The following is an 18,507-nucleotide window of genomic DNA, read 5'->3' on the forward strand; positions in this document are numbered from 1 at the left end:
CATGCCCCAAAACAAACCTTAGAGGCTCGATCGTCGTGCATGTTCGTGAACACTTCGGCCAACTTGAATATTCTCGTCCATCTCTCTCTCAGAAGAATATTAATTTTGCCTTATCTCCTTCCATTAAGATGACTTTTCGTACAAGCCTTGATTGGAGATATAGTCGCAATAGGCACGCAACAATCGCATCTTGATGATCGAGTAAGTGAATCAAGGTCCCCTTTTATAGCCCAGAATGTGAATAGATTCTCAAGAACCACACCTGGCCATGCAATATATTTCAAGGAGGATTGACTATCACACTCCAATTCACCCATTAATTTAAAAAAAACACAATAGTAGTGTGTCAGTGTTGATCATGCCCTCTATGGTTAATAAGCCTTTGCGTACGTGTAGTAACAGTTCATGTTGTCCTCATGAACATAAGAGACATTATGTAAACTCTCCACTTTTGAAAACTCAAAAAGGAATTCGTAAGACAGGAAAGACGACCATCAGCATGACGACCAGACCACGTGGTCGTAGAGGCTTCTCTTCCCAGGATCATGATTGTTGGGAACGAGGCTTCTTTCATGACGCACGAGAAGGTCATTCCCAACAGCAACACCTCATTGATGAACATCATGATGAAAATTCCAACACGAGTACAGAGTTTATTGAAACGTCGAATGATTGGAATGCACCACCTTCCAATGTTCCACCACTCAATTCTCCATCGAGTCCAATGACTTCCCTTCCTTCCTTTACTTTAATGCCTTCAACATCGAACTCTCAACTTTTGAATCATCAAAACCATAGTACATTGACTCAACCCACTGATAGTAGTACCACAATTACAACAACAACTACTACTACCACTCCTAATACTTTACACCCATCCATCATGGTACATCCTTCTCAAGTTGAAAATTTCTTGATTGGAAAACAAATGCTTAAAGTTCCTCAAGAATTCCAAATTCAATTCGTTCAAAACTTAAATCAAGATATGGATTTTAAAGAACTCATTCAAGGAGCAACGTATTTGTCAGAGTATTTCATGGTCATTCCCTATGATCTACCTTTTCAAAGAAATGATGCAAATCTAGGAATTCTTCATCCATCAACTACTACAACAACCCTTCGACCCCAAGAATCCAATTCTTATACCAATGTTTCCAACCAACCGCAGAATTTACCATCCTTAAGAAGTTATTTATTGTTAAAAGTTATGAACGCTACCAAAGATATTGTCGTGACCTTGTTGATTTAATATACTTGTTCATGTATTCTTAATAATATAATATTCATCAATACTTGAGATGTTTATTTACATTGTGAGATTTGAAACTTGTTTACAAATGAGTTCGAGAAACAATTTCTTAAACGGAAAGAACACTCCATACATTCACTAGGTTCAGTGAATTCGAGAATGAACAGGATGCATTTCTGCCATCATTTGTTCATGTTGTTGTTTTAAATTACAAATATTATGATACAATTTTTGAATGAAATGTCGAGTCTGTACATCGTTAGGATCACATGGAATAGGTATTGTATAATGACATGATGGAGTATTAGAAGGAGTAAGAGTCGTACATATTGTTGTTGGAACAGTTTGGAAAATTTCTTCTTCGTCTTCTAAGGATGTAGAAAAATCCTCATAAAACATTTCTTCCAATTCATTCACTCTCAATTCTAATAAATCAATTCCAAGTATGGAGTGAAACTTAAAATAAGGTATTGCATCCTTGAGAGAATGTAATCGTTGTTTTGGTAAGCCTAAATTAGAAGATGTGAAACGTGAGCATGCTGGTGATGATGTTAATTCTTGCTCCACTGATTTTGTTGAAACAACAAGCTCAGAGTATAAAGATGCACGCTCAGTGTCACAGGATCCAATACTTTGATCCAATTGGCTGTTGTTATTGTTTGCAGTGAGAGTATCATGAATCTCTAATTTTTGAATCCATTCTTGGACTTGTTCACAGGTCCAAGAGGTTATGGGTAAAGTACTCGAAACGAGATGTTGGTTGTGATTCTTTGTGTCCTCATTCCTTCGTAAAGTGTTATTCGTACAAGCTGTCATGAAGTGTGTCATGTGTTGTGATGATTTGGAACTTTAATCGGTGTGTATGATGATCACTCAAGAAGAATGAATTCACTTGGTTTTTTTTCTTTGATGTGATCCTGTGAACATGTGTTTGAATACACCTTTTCTGGTGATTTTAGTGTATGGAATTGAAACTTGAACCGATCCAGAAATGAGCAAGCATGACTTTTATTGTAGGAAAACATGGACAAGTGTCTGGGCGCCGTTCAGTCAACCAGAGCATGCAAAAAATTTCTCCATATTTAGTGCTAAATCATGCAAGAGGATTCTGTGCGAAAGAGTTAAAGCCTTTTGAAAGCAGCCTTACAGAAGAATTTAACACAATGACATGTTCGGGCGTGAAAGCAAGACCAATATTTCAAGAATCAAGTACAAAATTTAGTGGATGAATTTTAACTTTCGTTTTTAGAGGAAACTCAATCTACAGCTTTTCGAATTATGTCTTCTTCGTGTCGCTCATTGAGTTCTTTTGAAAACTGCAATCCACGGACTGAACGACGGATTCTATTTTCCTTCCACAGCAATCTCTCATAACGCATAATTCAAGAACATCCTGTGAATACAACAACAAGTTACCGCAAGGTTGATGAGGTAAAAGTGCGTCATCCGTGCGGTTTTAATTTCTATTGTTGCCAATAGATTTGATAGGGACGATATGAAAATTGGATTGGAGCGTACTTTTCATCAACAGCGCACTTTTGAATTGTGTGAGCTTGTTCAAGATGCCATCAGCTAGCGTACAATTTTTTCAAACCTCTCTCTTTACTTGATAATTGAAATTAAAACAAAATGACAGAAACGGCCACTACAACAACAGACCATTCTCTCTATCCGCCACCACCAACAACAGCAACAACAACGGCATCAACCACACACGATATTGAAATGATGCATCAATTACCAAATATTTCTTCCGAGCCAACCAATGGCGTTGGTCATAACGGAGAGGCTGCAAGTAGTAGTAGCAACAGCAGCAACTCGTCCACCACATCGGGAGCCTCTCTCAACGAAGAGCCTCTTCAAGAACATTCATCCACTCTTCAAGAGCAATCACTCACCAACTATTCTGCAACTACTACAAACAATATCATGAATTTGCAACCAACCGACATGGAAATGAAAAAGGCTCAATCGGTTCCAGCCGAGAAATCAGGTGAATACATCATTGGTGGTGCCGATGATGATAGTGAAGAAGCCTATGTTCCAAAATATAAAAGTGATTCTCCTCCTCTTCAGCTTGAATGGAAAGATCTCACCTATAAGGTGAAACTCCCTCTCACTGCTCCTCCCAATTTCAGTCTCCCTCAAAAGATTGGCTTTAAATTGAAAAACGGATTCAAGAAGAAGGAGAAGGACATTTTACATCCCATGTCTGGATTTGTGAGTCCTGGAAGTACATTGGCCATTATGGGTCCGAGTGGTGCTGGTAAAACTGTAAGTATGATTTGTTTTTCAGAGGGTGATTTGACGATCGTTCCATCATGTTCACGAATCATTCATTCATGGATTCAATCTTGTATTCATATCACTAGTCACTTTTGAATATTCTTGCTCAACGTGTCAAGGAAACAAGTGGAGATATTACTGTTAATGGAATGAAGATTGGCAGTAGCTTTAGAAGTTTGTCTGCATTCGTTCAACAAGATGACGTATTGATGGGAAATTTGAGTGTTAGAGAAACACTTCGTTATGCAGCATTGTTACGTTTACCAAAAACAATTTCATGGAAAGAAAAGATGGAACGTGTTGAATCAATTATGGATGAATTAGGTCTTCTCAAGAGTGCTAACACCAAAGTTGGTACTCCAGGTTTATCAAAAGGAATTTCAGGAGGAGAACGAAAACGTCTCAGTATTGCTATTGAATTATTGACACAACCAAGTATTTTATTTTTGGATGAACCAACTAGTGGTTTGGATGCAGCAACTGCATACAGTGTCATGAAAACCATCATCAAAATTGCTAAGGGAGGAAGAGCAGTCATTCTCACAATTCACCAACCTCGTTCTAATATTTATGAACTTTTTGACAAGTTATTGCTATTGGCTCGTGGTAAAGTTGCGTATTTTGGACCTGCTAAGGATGCTACTCAATATTTTGCAGAAATTGGATATCCTTGTCCAAAGCAATACAATCCTGCTGATCACTTTATTGATTTAATTACAGAATCTACCAGTGATACGGATGAAGGAAAGAAATTGAAACAAGAAGACAATGATCGTATAGAGAAAATTTTAAATCATTACAAACATATTGAAACAGCGCCATCTACCTCTCACTTGGAAACTGATATTAAGAAAGCCAAGTATAATGCGAATTGGTTTACTCAATTCTTTGTGGTTATGGCAAGAGCCTTTGTAAATATTTTACGAGACAAGATTTTAACATTTTCAAGACTATTCCAAAACGTAGTAATGGCTTTATTGGTGGGATTAATTTTCTTACAAATAGGTCATGATCAACAATCTGTACAGGATAGAAATGGTGTTCTCTTCTTTTGCCTTATTAACCAATCGATGAATTCAATTTTCGGTTCTTTGGCAGTTTTCCTTTTAGAAGAAAAGAAAGTATTTTTGAGAGAACGAGGTTCGAAAATGTATCAAGTCAGCGCGTATTACCTTGGAAAAAGTGTCAGTGAATTGCCTAACATTGTATTCTTCCCAATTCTATTTGGTACCATCGTTTATTGGATGACCAATTTGAACGCAGGGGCGGATCGATTCTTTATATTCTTACTCATATTGGTTTCTATGGCATTGGCAGCTCAAGCTTTAGGTATGGTTTTAGCAGTGTTGGCTCCCTCCATGGAATTTGCTACTGCCATTGCTCCAGTGTTGTTAACTGTGCTCATGTTGTTTGGAGGTCTCTATATGAATGTTGATAACATTCCACCCTACTTTATTTGGATTTACTGGCTTTCAATCTTCCATTTCGGTTATGAAGCGATGGTGTTGAATGAATTTGCTGGTGCCTCGTTTGAATGTCCTCCATCACCAGCTGTATGTACTTACAGAACTGGTGAGGATGTTATTGCAAGAAATGCAATGGACAAACCATATGCTAATATTTGGGTTGACCTGGGATTTTTGTGGGCATACTTTTTGATTTATCGTCTAATGGCCTATCTGATTTTAGTGTTCTTTGTGAGACCCAAGAAGAAGTAAATCATAAAAAGTATTTTTTCATACACAGGTAAATTTTAACTTTGCTTAATAATTTAGTTCCATGTCAATTTGATTTATTCCTGTTTGTTCTTTCCTCCTTTTCCTCTCTTCTTCTTTTTTCTTGGAGGTTCTTGTTGTGAAGCGCTGTTTGTGGCAATGACATCTTTGGTTTGTTGTTTTTGTGGATTCTTCTTGGCATTATTTGAATTTTGTGGAGCGGATTTTGGCTTAGTGTCTTCAACCTGCTCCAGTTTTCTCTTAGCGCCTTGACTCTTGTTGGTTTGACCTCCTTTGTTACTGTTCTTATTCTTCTTGTTGTCATTCTTTTTATCGCCTTCATCCTTACCACTCACATCATGTTGTTTCGACTTGTTCTTCTTTCCCATTTTTCCTTGTTTAAATTTGAGAGCTCTCTCTGATTTTTTGCCTAATAACCCTTTTTGCAATTTCAAATTTCTAACTTTAAAGAAAATATCCTTTTTGACTTTTTCATCAGGTGGCTTATAATCATATCTCATTAAATGTTTCATGGAAACTACTTGATCCAAATCATCATCCTCCAGGTTGATAATATCTTCAGCTGTTAATCCAAAATCAGCCTTGTCTACAGACTTGTATTTAAATTTAAATGTGTCACCTGTTGCTGCGTTAACATCTTCAAAGAATGAATCATAATAATCTTCAAATAATTTGTTGACATGTCGTCTCAGAGTACTTGCAGAAGTTGGATTTGTATCTTCATCATCTTCCATTGCAGATTTGGCAAATTCTTCAATAATCTTGCGTTTTTCAATAGCTTCCCATGTCTTTTCAGTATCATCACTTTTAGAAATTTGCAACTTGTCAACAAGTGATTCATCTCCTTTGATGACCTCTTTCAATTTAAATATTGATTCTATAATTTCATGTTTAATTTTCTCTGCCTTTTCATTATGTTCTCTTTTCACTGATTCTAATTGTTCTTTGAATTTTTCATTTTTAGCAAGACGTTTTCTCTTTTTTTTAGAATCTTTTTTTTCACGTTCAGATTTTGGTGTATCAGAGTCATCATCAGAGTTATCATCAGAGAGATCGTCAGAGGAGTCATCATCTGCTTCATCTTCTTCGGCATTCATACTTTCATCTTGTTTATATTCTGTATCTTCTTCCTTTTCGTCTTGTTCTTCTTGTTTTTCTTCATCATTCATTGGTACTGCATTTGAGGTTCCACCCAATTTTGAATTTTCCAAATTCATTCGATGAGATTCAATATCCAAATCAGCATATTCATCATCTAACACATCTCCTTTATCTAATTCTTGTGCTTGTTGAGCATATCGATCACCATGTTTTTCATAATCAAAAATCCATCCTCTCTTAAATAAAAAGTTTTTTAAAAATCGATCATTTTCATCCAAATCGTTATCGGAGGCTTTTTTTAAACGATTGAGAGGATCATTGTTGTCATCGTCATGGTTTGATGAGAGAACATTGCCATGGAAATCACCTGTTTCGTCTTCTTCTTCTTCTTCATTGATATTCGTCTCTTCATTGTTGTTGTTATTATGGATAGGTTCAGTATCATCTGTATTCTCTCTGACGTTTTCGGAAGTATTCAATTTTTGAGAAGTAGTACCTTTCTTGCTCGTTGGTTGAGAAGTGCTTGTTGTTGTCAAATTCTCATTCTCTTCCGGATGAGTCTTGCTTCGGAGTGTTTCAAAGGCTTCTTCTTCCTTCTTGGCTTTCTTCAACTTTTTATGTGAAGGCATTTTTTTGAGTGTTAGGTACTAACATGAACAATAATGCATCGTCGTTTTACTAGTGAAATGAAACACGATTATCTCTAATCCTAATTACTGACTTCTCTCTGTAGAATCCTTATGATACCACAAATAATTAAATTCCTTCTTGATGGTATCATCATTACTCTCAAAGAATCCTTCATTTCCCATATCCATCTCAATAAACCATTCCAATTCAATACTATCAATATATAAACATTCTCTTAACATTTGTAATCGTTCTTGTAGAGTCAATGCATAGAATCGATTTGAAATACCTAATCGATGACTCGTGAGATATTGTTTTTCAAACCATCGTGCTCTCACACTATACAATTGTCCATCACATTTCATTAATAAATGTATAATATCATTGAGAGTACATTGGAAGACTCGATTCGAGAGTTGTGAATGATGATGTTGTGATTGGATCATGAGAGATGGAAATTTCTTGAGTAATAAATCTTCATCTTTTTCAATACTCGTACGAGTTGTTGTTGTTGTTGTTGTTGAAGAAGAGGTTGTTGAAGAAGAAGAGGATGAGGTTGAAGAAGAAGAAGATACGGTCGTCGACAATACTCGTTCCACTTCACTCAAATCAAAAGGTACACGCACTGAATGATTCATCATCATGGTGGTATTCATACTTGAGGGTGGTCTCACTCCATGTCCATCTAAAAATGTTTCAGCAATTCGAATGAGATGCATACACACAAAGGACATGTCGAGACCATCCTTAATGAGTGGTGGATGACGGTTGGACGATGGAATTATTGGATTTGAGAATTTTCCATGATGGCCAATGATGGATGGAGGTTGTGCTTGTTTCTTCCAATGACCAAAACAATCCATCACCACCGAGTAGTTACTCTCAGCACCAACACCACCACCACCACTCGCATTCTCAGCAACAACACCATTCTCAGCACCAACACCACCAGCAACACCACCAACACCACTCTCATAACAACAACTCTTCACATAAATATCATCACCTTCATTTCTCAACATACAATGTTGTAACAAGACAAGTCCATCTAAACATGCTTCTTCATTACAATGTTCCAATCGATACAAATACAAAGTCATTCGAGAAAGAAAAGACCAATAACAATTCAATTGCACTCCAATATTACATGCTGCATTGAAATATTTCAAAGCCTTATCATACAATTGTAAATTTTCATAAATCATTCCCATATTTTCTAAAATGAGAGGGAAATAAATTTCTGTATATGGATAATGTACGAGAGAAGATGCAATTCGAAAAGAACGTAATGCTTTTCGACATGAAATTTCAAATTCAGAGGTATCTAATTCTGTACCATTATGAACATGATAATACATTTCACTATATTCAAATCCATAATAAAAGGCATGATAGAACCATGCTAAATAGGATTGAGGAGAATGATCAATGAGATTTTGTGTCAATTGATCAATTTGAGAGAGTATCTTGTTGGAACGTTGAAAATGATCATCTTGAAGTGTTGTAGTAGTAGTAGTAGAGGTGTTGTTGTTGTTGTTATTGTTGTGGTTGGTATTATTATTATTATTATTATTATTATTATTATTATTATTATTAATACTATTACCACTTGTACTATTATTACTGCTATTGTTATGACCACTTGTACTATTATTACTGCTACTGCTACTACTACTACTACTTGTACTCATTGTACTCATTGAATGCATGACCAATGATTTATCATTCACACATCGATTTAAATTCAATACATGATGGTATTCAACAAGTTGATGTTCATAATGTTCAATAATAAATTTCATTAAATGATACTTGTTGGAATCTTCTGTTGCATTGGTGTGATCAGTAATTCGATCAGTCATAGGAGATGTATGATTGTTGAGAATATTCGAATGACTTGTGGTTGAATTCAATGGGGAATGACCTTTTGTTTGTATTTGATGAATTTGTTTGTAATGTTCAATAAAATTCAATTCTTGCTTAATTTTGAATATTCCCAATTCTAAATATCTTTTTTGATAAATGACACAATCTGTGGCTCTACTGACATTGGCCAAGTATAAATATAAAAGGAAATTCAATGGATCTACTTCATAGGCTAATTCATAGAAATATTTAGCCTTTGCATTTTGATAATTGGCACGATGTTGTTGTCCTAAAAAAGTATAATCAAATGAAGTATGCTTTTGTTGTTCAAGTGTAGATTGAAAAGATGACAAATAGTTGATCATTCTTTGAGTAGAGGATTTATATTCATATTTAAATAAATAATAAAGGATTGAATTTAGAAATCGTAAATTGGTTTGATTTTGCAACAAGCCTTGCATGAGGTTTTTGGAAGTTAAATTTAAATTTAAAAATAAATAATCTGAATGATGATGGTTCTGATCCGAAGAGAGAATAACATCTTGATGATGATGATTATTAAATAATTGTTTGATCGATTCAATATATCGTAGAGCATGTTCATATTTAAAATTTGTTTGTAGAGTATGAGAGAAGAGTAACGGATAAAACATGCCATCTTCATCTCCCGAAACGATTGAATCCATCGATAATATTCGATTATTCCTTGCATGGTTCTCCTTGTAAAGAGTACGATGATGTAATTGAAACATTTCATGATTCATTGAATCCTCTTCGTGATGAGAAGGTTCATCTCCCTCGCTCCTTCCATTTGCTACCACATTGGCTGTTGTTGTCAACGACGATGAAGATTGCATTTTTTGTGATCCTGGAGAAAATCCTTTTTGTTGCAACAAAAAAATTGCGCGAGTGAGTAGTAGTCGACCAATACCACCATCAACACTGTGTTGGATTCAATCCTCATCATCATCACGTACACACTCACTCTCTTCATCACAGATCATCAAGACAACGTGGCAAAATTTCATATCTCATCATCACTTTTACCAACATATTCGACTCGAACGAGAATAACTATATTTTATACCTTGTAGTCAGTCAACCCATGATCATTCTTTGATCCAATCACACATTTATAATTTTCTCTGATCGGTTTTTCATTGATTACATATCTCTACATTGAAAGAACAACTCGAGAACAACTACGACTATACTTCTACTACATTATCATGTCCACTCCTTCGAACCAATCTTCTCCAACACATTCATTGACCACCACCACCACCCATCCACACCATAATGCATCATCATCAAATAATATCAACAATAATAATAACACAACTTTGGTCACAACCTTTCTCACTCCTCCTTCATCCACTCCATCCAATTTCAACATTTCTCGTAAACAACACAATCTCTATACCAGCAAGAAGGCACTCACTCTCATCAATAACACTCCTCTCATTAAGGTGCCATACATTGAAATTTATTTAAAACAAGCGAGTCATATCTATGAGCGAGTGAGTAGTAGTAGTAGCACCACAACCATTCATTCGACAAGTAGTAATAGTAATAATAGTGAAACGAATCATAACAATTCATCCATTTCACCTTCTCAACAACAACAACATTCACACCACCACCATTCCACAACCAATGTTCAATCCTCCTCGTCTCAATCCTCTCAACAACAACAACAACAACACACACCACCACCCTCTTCACCCAATACCTATATTGTATTTATTTGTTCCATACCGATTCAAACTCTCTCTGAATTTGATTCTACCAATTACACGAGTAGTGGAAGTAGTAATATTCGAGGATATAATCGTCGAGTATTGAAATCCAATGCTATTCGAATGGCTCATCCTGTTTGGAATGAATTATTTATCTTTGATATTCATGTCTCGAATGAAAAGAATCTCAACAACTTACAACAACAAAAACATCACTCATTCGGTGGTCATCAAACATCCCTATCATCATCATCACTCCAATTGGATTCTTCTTCTTCAACTTCTCCACAACAACAACAACAACGAATCATTCATGAAACCATTCTCATGCAAGTATGGGCCAAACACATTTTCAAAACCGATGAATTACTTGGTACTAAAACAATATCTTTACAATCTTTGGTGAGAAATCGAGAAAATCAAATGACTCTCCATGTGTCAGGAATGTCTCATGCACAATGTCAAATTGATCTCTCGATTATTATTCATGATTCATTAGATTCACAAATGAATGTGAATCAAATTGGAAATGAAATGGGTGATACCACAACAACAACAATACTCACACACCCTACTTTATATGGAAGTGGTGGTACCACTCTTTGGTCTCACAGTGGTACAAGTGCAAGTGGTACAAGTGGTGGTGGTACTATGACGACAACCTCAATGAATTCACCTGGTGGAAGTTCTTCATCCTCAACAACAACATTTGACTTTTTTGATCCATTCCCATCTTCTACTAGTCTTCTTCAACATTTAATCATTCCAGATCATACTCTTATTCAAAATGGAAGATATCGTATCTTACAATACATTTCTAATCAAGCCTCTAAAGGTGGTGATTCGATGATTTATAAAATTGTGGATCACAAACAAAACAATCGAATCAAAATATTGAAAAAGATTAAATGTGAAACGATACAAAATGCCAATGATGCGATTCGAGAGAGTTGGCCTCTTTCTGAATTGAAACATTCAAATTTAATTCCCTATGAAGACATGTTCATTGATATTACCACCAATGATGTATTAGGAAGTATATTCTTTGTGTGTTATGTGACTCCATTCTATGAAGAAGGTTCACTCTATGATTTTATGGTCAAGGTTAAGAAAAAGAATATTTATTTAACACTTCGAAGAGTGAGTGATTATGCGTTACAGATTGCACAGGGAATGGAGTTTTTACATTCACATTCCATCATGCATAGAAATTTAAAACCAAGTAATATTTATTTGGTAGAGAATAATACGGTATTGAAAATTGGAGATTTTGGATTTTCGAAAAGTATTTCTCATTCGGCTACTATATTAGGTGGTGTTACTAAAATTGCTAATTTTGGATATACTGCACCTGAAATAGCATTGGTCACAGAAGTAACGACAGTGTATCGTTTTGAAGTCGATATTTGGTCATTTGGTATTATTTTGTATGAATTATTAACATTGAAGATTGATAAGGAACAATTGAATCATTGTGCATTGGCTAGCTTTCAATACGATTCCTATATTAAAAATGTGATTGAAGGTGAAATTAGAAAGATTTATAGAAATGATGCAGATGATTTCATTCAACTCTTGAAGAGAATACTCGTATTGGATCCATCTCAGAGAATGAGTGCAAAGGAGATTGTGTTGGAATTGAAGACATTGGTTGAAAAATTTGCAACCAATTCGAATAAATAAGCTGAACCAAAGTCTAATGAATTATTTTATCGCTTCTAGCCTCCTTCAGTGTTCTTGTTCTTTGCAGCAACCCTCAACAATTTTTTTATGAGATTCTTCTTCTTGGGCAGAAGACACATCCAACTGACGAATTAATTCCAAATTTCGACGTCGAGAACTTGTTGAAGATGCTGGAATCTGTTGTATAGGATTTTGTCCATATTGCTCCTCTTGTTGTTGTTGTTGATCTTGGTCCTTCAGTTGATCTTGATCCTTCAGTAAATCTCCTCCCTGCTGTAAATAATCTTTCAAAATTCCCTGAAGAGTATCGAGTTGAATCTTGTATTCCACACTCAAGTGTTCATTCATAAATTTCAAAATCTTTTTCGATGCACACACATGTGCCAATACATAACACAATCTCTGTAGAGTATAGAGACCACCCATAGATAATCTCTTTTCAGTAATATCTTGTTCTGAAAGAGAATTGAATAATTCTTCTGAGTGTACATTCGATGTTTGTTGTTGTTGTTGTAGTAATAGTAAATCATTAAAGTAAGTCATCATAAATTCTTCAATATTTTGTTCCATTAAAGTATCAAATAAATAAACCTTCTTGTAATACTTGTAAATGAGAGAAGAGAGAATTTTAGACTTCTCCAAATCATTTTCTTCAAATTTGGAAATGATTCGATCTTTCAAATCCAAGTTCAAATGTTCATCTACTAATTTCAATAACATGTTCATTAATATATTAATAATAAATGTTTCCATATCTGAGTTGTCATCATCAGAGTTCTCACCACCACTACTCGTTGTCTGCTTTTTCTTTGAATCAAGTCTAGAAAATAATGCAAAAAGTGTTTTCAATCCTCCACTCTCTACAAATTGTTGAATATTCAATTCATATAAATTCTCCATGGAATAACTCAACACTCTCATTGCTCCTAATCGATATTGTTTCTTATCTTTAATTATTTTTATCATTAATTCAATTCCTTCACATTCATGAAATATATTCTTAAAATCATCACTCATTGTTAATAGACTTGCTAAACTATTGAAACAATTCTCTGCCATTTCATCTATTTCTAGAGTGTCATCAATTTTACTTGTTCTAAATGTATTTAATTCTTGTAATAGAATATTTATAATTTCACGAGCAGGTTGAGAATGATCTTGTTGTAAATAATTGAATATTATTTGAGTTTGACTTGATACCAATAGAAATAGAATTTCATAAAAATATAATTGAGTATAACTTGATAGATTGATGGATTCATCATTAGTAACATGTTGAATTCCATTCTTAATAAATTTAAATAACAATTCTATATTCTTCATGGATATAAATTTAATAGCTTGTTCATCATGTTCAAATATATTCTCAAAAAGAGAGAAACAATCATTGATCCATTCTTCACATTGTGCATGACATAGTGTACATTGATTCAATACTTTGATAAGATGATCACACAAAATGGTAATAAATTCTTCATTTTGAGTTAATAAATCCATAAATGTCATGTACGATTGATATTCCTGATCATCCACAAAGGATCCTTCTTCATTGGATGTAATTTCAACAAATAATTGAATGACTTGATGAAAGAATGGTGAGAGAGTGTGTTGTTGTTCTTGTTTAGAATTGGATTCAAATGATTCAATATAATTTTCAAATTCAAAAATAGTTTTAAATAAATCAAGTCCATTCAATCCAGTCGCAAGGATGGAATGACTTGATTCTTGATGAGAAGTTGTTGTTGTTCCTACAAATAAAGGTAGTAAATGAGTTTGAACAGAGAGTTGATTTTTCAATTCAATCATTTGATTAGTGATTTGTGAATAAGTGTCTTGTATTTTTAAAGTATTGGATGACTTTTCCATCAAGGTAACAAATTGTTCAAAGTTTTTCTTCATGGATTGTAAATGAGTTTTTAATTGAAATGGAGTGGTTTGAGAGATTTTGGTTGATGATGATGATGACAAGGATGGAGTGCCATGTTTCACCTTTTTTGAAGGTGGAGGTAACATGTTGGAAGAAGACGATGATGATGACTGCTCCGATCGGAATGGTGTTGTTCGTTTCATTTTTTTTCTAAAAGAAACATTTTTGTAGAACGGGAATTTGCATCAATGTTGAAGGATGGCAAGGAAGTGGTGATGGCAGCAGTTCAACAAAATGGTCATGCTTCATTTACGTTAAAATTGGATCAAGAAGTTGTGCAGTCAGCAGTTCGACAAAACGGAGCTGCCTTTGCCCATGCATTGTTTGATATGACCTATGACAAGGATTGTAATAGAGTCTATAAAGCAAAATAGAAAAACCATTCAGAAATACTTGCACTTGTAGGTGAATCTTGTTCTGATACTTTTGAATTCTTACTATTTAAACCCATCCAGACATGAAAAGCAATTTATTTTACCTGTTGAGATTACATCTGAATTGTTTTGCTGATACAGCGAATTTGCATTGAGATCAAGTACAACTTCTTTAATGACGCACCAGTAGAATCCTAACCTGGCCATTCTAAGCCCCTTAATCACAAACACCTCCTATCCTAACGATACTTATATTTAACCCGAATTTATCTCAGCCACTCACATTAACCTCAACAACTTGCACTTCTGTTCAGTGACTTTCATTCGATTTCTACCTTTACATCATTGTATACTCGTTGCTTAATATACATATTAAATATATCGGAATTACTGTTTTTCATGCATCGATAAATATTATGCTATTTTAACTACATTTGTAAACTTGAATATCTCCAGCTCGTTAGGTAACTTAGACAGTGAAGTCAACTTACCAAAAGATGAACTAGTAATGTACATGTGTTTCCATGAACAGATAATTAATAGTAAGGACGACACCGACTTACGTTTATTGTAAACCCAACATAACAATAAATCGGTTGACAAAAGAAAAGTGAGGAAAACACCTTCAAAAACTACTCATCAATATCAACGGCATCAACGTTGATGTAATTCCGTGAGTTATTAACAAATTCATGGTTGTTTGTTGATGAGTTCACTACTTGCCACGGAGATATAAACTTGTCAAGTTTTGTTCAAGTACTGATTGATAGTTAGTGTCTTCGTCAAATACGTCGTTGCTCTTTGAGATTCGTTTGCTTTGCGCAAGCGGTTGCTGGTTCAGCAAGAATTTCCTTATACCGCTTTAAACAAGCTCCCCTCCGCCCCAAACCTCAAAGCAGATCGAAAATATCTTCAATGCAATTTTAGATCAGTTTTTTCACCACCCCTAAGCCGTAAGTTTGTTCTGCCTCTCTCAATACCTTTTCTTCTTCTTCTTCACCTGGTCCCAGTAATGCATGTAGTAGGTATCCACATTCAAATTCATTACGGACAGATTGTGAAAAAGTTACTTAATATAGAACTCGCAAAGTAGTAAGTAGCTGATGTCATAACCATCCCGAAAGAACATGCCCTGATTTGTTTCGTTGGCAGTTTTCCTATACTTAATAAGGAGAAATTCATTGTATTAAAGTTCAACGTTGAAACAAGATGGGGCAAGTTTTATTAAAAAAGGATAGAATTCTAATCGAAATTACCAATTCGCTGCTTTTGTAATACTATTTTTGGGCGCCAAGTGGGTTTCGTATAACCGGTCCGTATTTTTTATCACGACGCTTTGGGACTAATTAATACATTGTCCTTTTATATTCCTTCTTTTCATACCTTTCAAAAAAAATTACACTTTTCTCTCAACAACGCACCAACGAATCCATGGTAGAGCGAACCTTAGTAGAAGAAACTGGAAAAACAACAGTCATTTCCCCGTCATGTTCGAAACATTGGATTGGGTTAATGAAATCATTTTGTTTGTGTTTTCCAATTAATTCGTTACAAAATATAATGCTGACCATTTTCATTATTCAGACCATCGTTTGCATTGGCTCACTACTCATTTTGTTTTATTCAAGGTATGTTCTTGTTATATGTATACACATGTGTCAATCAACGTATCAAGTGGTAATCAATATGTCGATAATATTTCCACAATTCGAGAGGAAAATGTCAAGAGACAGATCCATTCATACTTTGCAACAGGTGGATATATATTGAAGAATGTGAGGGAAGTCTTGTTCTTGGATCGATTCTATTATGGAAATACCATTGGAAATGCATCGAAAAATGCCAAGCGAATCTTGTCTGCGTTTGCACCGGTTCAACTTGGCTCCATCCACTCCTCATGCCTCTTCTATGCCAATAGCAAAAAGCAAGTGGTGAGCATTGTGATGACACCCACTGTCAAGGAGGTGATCTATACAGCCGATGATAATTTTGATGCTAAAATTTCACCCTATAATATGTATTATGAACCCACCAACCCTCGTGAGTTCATTAGGAATTATGATCCAACAGTGGACGCCTCCTACACGACTGTCATTAGCTGTTGCACATTTCCAAAATCCAAGTGGACCAAAATTTTCATCAATCCACTCGTTCCAACCACCTCTCTTGCATTGGTCACCAAGTTGGATTTTGAAATGGTCAATGAAACAGGAGTAGCAGTCAGTGAGGTTATTTCAGTGGGTTATGATTTCTTCTATCTTGACATGTTGTTGTCTTCGACGGTTGTGGAGAATATTGACATGCAGACACGTTCTATTAAGATTGTGTTAGTGGAACGAAATGGATTACTAGTTTCATCTTCAATGAAGGCTCAAACTTACACGGGTAATACAAGATTTCACATGTCCACCATAAGCGCTCATTTTGAAAAGGTTTCACAACGGTTGATGAAACATCAGATGCTTTCTGATTTGAATTTTACTTCACCCATCGATTACAGCAATACAAGAATGGTATTTTATGAAAATGGAATTAGAGTGAGTGCAGAATCATTCACGGATGGCAATGGACTGGATTGGATTGTAATTGTTTCAACCGTTGATCATGGATTTGTAAAGATTATATTCACAAGTTCTCCAGTACTCTTGGCCTTAAGCATTTCGTTAATCATTCTTGGTACCATTGTCATGATTGTGATTTCTGTATGGGCCACAAGACGAATATTAAGAGTAGCACACAACATGTACCAGATTTCTAGAATGGAAGACCATCGAGTTAAAAATTCAAAACGAAAGTTAATATTTGAGCTAGGACTTTTACAAAATGCCTCTAGGGCAGTTCAACTCGTACTCGATGGGTTTGTCAAGTACATTCCCAAAGAGATTGTAAAAGATATTGTACATTCGAAAACAGGTGCCACTCTTGGCATGATCAACATTTACACCACCACCATGTTTACAGATATTGAAGATTTTACTAACTTGTCAGAATCTATTCCAATTTCCACGTTGATCACCATACTCTCGCATTACTTTGATATTGTCACCAAGGCAGTAGAACAGAATGGAGGAAACGTTGATAAATTTATAGGAGATGGAACCATGAGTGTATTTTCAATGCCAACGAGAATATGGCAAGATCACCCATCGAGAGCGTGTCGGGCAGCACTAGAGTCCTTGTCACAAATTGAAGATTTGAAGGTAATATCAAAGAGAGAAGGTTGGCCACGCATTAACATTCGAGTTGGAATCAATACTGGAAATGCCATGATTGGAAATGTTGGGTGTCAAGATCGTTTCGACTATACTGCTCTAGGAGACTCTGTCAACACTTCCAGTCGTTTAGAAGCTCTCAATAAGAGATATCAATCTTCGTTACTCATTGGACAAACAACCTATGAAGAGGTAAAAGATGAATTTGTTTGCTTCTTTGTGGACACGGTCAAGTTGAAAGGAAAGGATCTAGCCATTGACATTTACACCATAGAGACTGAATGGAAACATTTAAATCCACAACAAAGGCATGTACATGACAAGCTTTTTGAAATACGTGAAAGTATGCATCATCACAAGTTCGAAGAAATGAGAAATCAGATTCATGAGTTGGTAACATGTGTTGCTGAATATGAAAAGGATGCTTCAAAATCAAACATTCGCTCCAACATGAATTTTTTGGGTTGCCTGATCGAAAGATCGAACCATTTAATCCAATCCTATCAAATCCATAGCAAATTTGCATCTGATTTTGATTACTCTCTAACATTGACTGAAAAATGAATGAAATATATGCGCTAACATGGACTGAAAAATGTTATAACAGCCCATTTGCCATTCTAGTGGAACTAGGAATTATTCCAATAACACCAATGAAATTTTGAAAAACAATCTATTTTATTGCCATCTCACATAGTCAAGAG

General features: G+C 35.2%; 8 protein-coding genes across 8 annotated transcripts; 4 read left to right on the forward strand and 4 right to left on the reverse strand.

Moving 5' to 3' along the window:
• Positions 1 to 367: 367 nt before the first annotated feature.
• On the forward strand, positions 368 to 1,249 carry C9374_010869 (uncharacterized protein; the record flags this gene model as incomplete). The annotated part of the gene is made up of 1 exon (XM_044686461.1): positions 368 to 1,249. The coding sequence occupies one exon, from the start codon at positions 368 to 370 to the stop codon at positions 1,247 to 1,249; it is 882 nt and encodes a 293-aa protein (XP_044543473.1).
• A 144-nt stretch (positions 1,250 to 1,393) lies between these two features.
• C9374_010870 (uncharacterized protein) lies at positions 1,394 to 2,077 on the reverse strand (the record flags this gene model as incomplete). The annotated part of the gene is made up of 1 exon (XM_044686462.1): positions 1,394 to 2,077. One exon carries the CDS (start codon positions 2,075 to 2,077, stop codon positions 1,394 to 1,396), a length of 684 nt encoding a protein of 227 aa, XP_044543474.1.
• An 801-nt stretch (positions 2,078 to 2,878) lies between these two features.
• C9374_010871 (uncharacterized protein) lies at positions 2,879 to 5,253 on the forward strand (the record flags this gene model as incomplete). Its single annotated transcript, XM_044686463.1, has 2 exons — positions 2,879 to 3,523; positions 3,622 to 5,253. 2 exons carry the CDS (start codon positions 2,879 to 2,881, stop codon positions 5,251 to 5,253), a joined length of 2,277 nt encoding a protein of 758 aa, XP_044543475.1.
• Positions 5,254 to 5,327: 74 nt separating this feature from the next.
• On the reverse strand, positions 5,328 to 7,001 carry C9374_010872 (uncharacterized protein; the record flags this gene model as incomplete). Its single annotated transcript, XM_044686464.1, has 1 exon — positions 5,328 to 7,001. The coding sequence occupies one exon, from the start codon at positions 6,999 to 7,001 to the stop codon at positions 5,328 to 5,330; it is 1,674 nt and encodes a 557-aa protein (XP_044543476.1).
• An 84-nt stretch (positions 7,002 to 7,085) lies between these two features.
• On the reverse strand, positions 7,086 to 9,725 carry C9374_010873 (uncharacterized protein; the record flags this gene model as incomplete). Its single annotated transcript, XM_044686465.1, has 1 exon — positions 7,086 to 9,725. The coding sequence occupies one exon, from the start codon at positions 9,723 to 9,725 to the stop codon at positions 7,086 to 7,088; it is 2,640 nt and encodes an 879-aa protein (XP_044543477.1).
• Positions 9,726 to 10,097: 372 nt separating this feature from the next.
• C9374_010874 (uncharacterized protein) lies at positions 10,098 to 12,290 on the forward strand (the record flags this gene model as incomplete). Its single annotated transcript, XM_044686466.1, has 1 exon — positions 10,098 to 12,290. One exon carries the CDS (start codon positions 10,098 to 10,100, stop codon positions 12,288 to 12,290), a length of 2,193 nt encoding a protein of 730 aa, XP_044543478.1.
• A 45-nt stretch (positions 12,291 to 12,335) lies between these two features.
• Positions 12,336 to 14,360, reverse strand: C9374_010875 (uncharacterized protein; the record flags this gene model as incomplete). The annotated part of the gene is made up of 1 exon (XM_044686467.1): positions 12,336 to 14,360. One exon carries the CDS (start codon positions 14,358 to 14,360, stop codon positions 12,336 to 12,338), a length of 2,025 nt encoding a protein of 674 aa, XP_044543479.1.
• A 1,791-nt stretch (positions 14,361 to 16,151) lies between these two features.
• On the forward strand, positions 16,152 to 18,367 carry C9374_010876 (uncharacterized protein; the record flags this gene model as incomplete). Its single annotated transcript, XM_044686468.1, has 2 exons — positions 16,152 to 16,219; positions 16,267 to 18,367. The coding sequence occupies 2 exons, from the start codon at positions 16,152 to 16,154 to the stop codon at positions 18,365 to 18,367; spliced, it is 2,169 nt and encodes a 722-aa protein (XP_044543480.1).
• Positions 18,368 to 18,507: the final 140 nt, after the last annotated feature.

Source organism: Naegleria lovaniensis, assembly GCF_003324165.1.
Source record: "Naegleria lovaniensis strain ATCC 30569 chromosome Unknown tig046, whole genome shotgun sequence".
NCBI classification, from domain to species: domain Eukaryota; phylum Heterolobosea; class Eutetramitea; order Acrasida; family Naegleriidae; genus Naegleria; species Naegleria lovaniensis.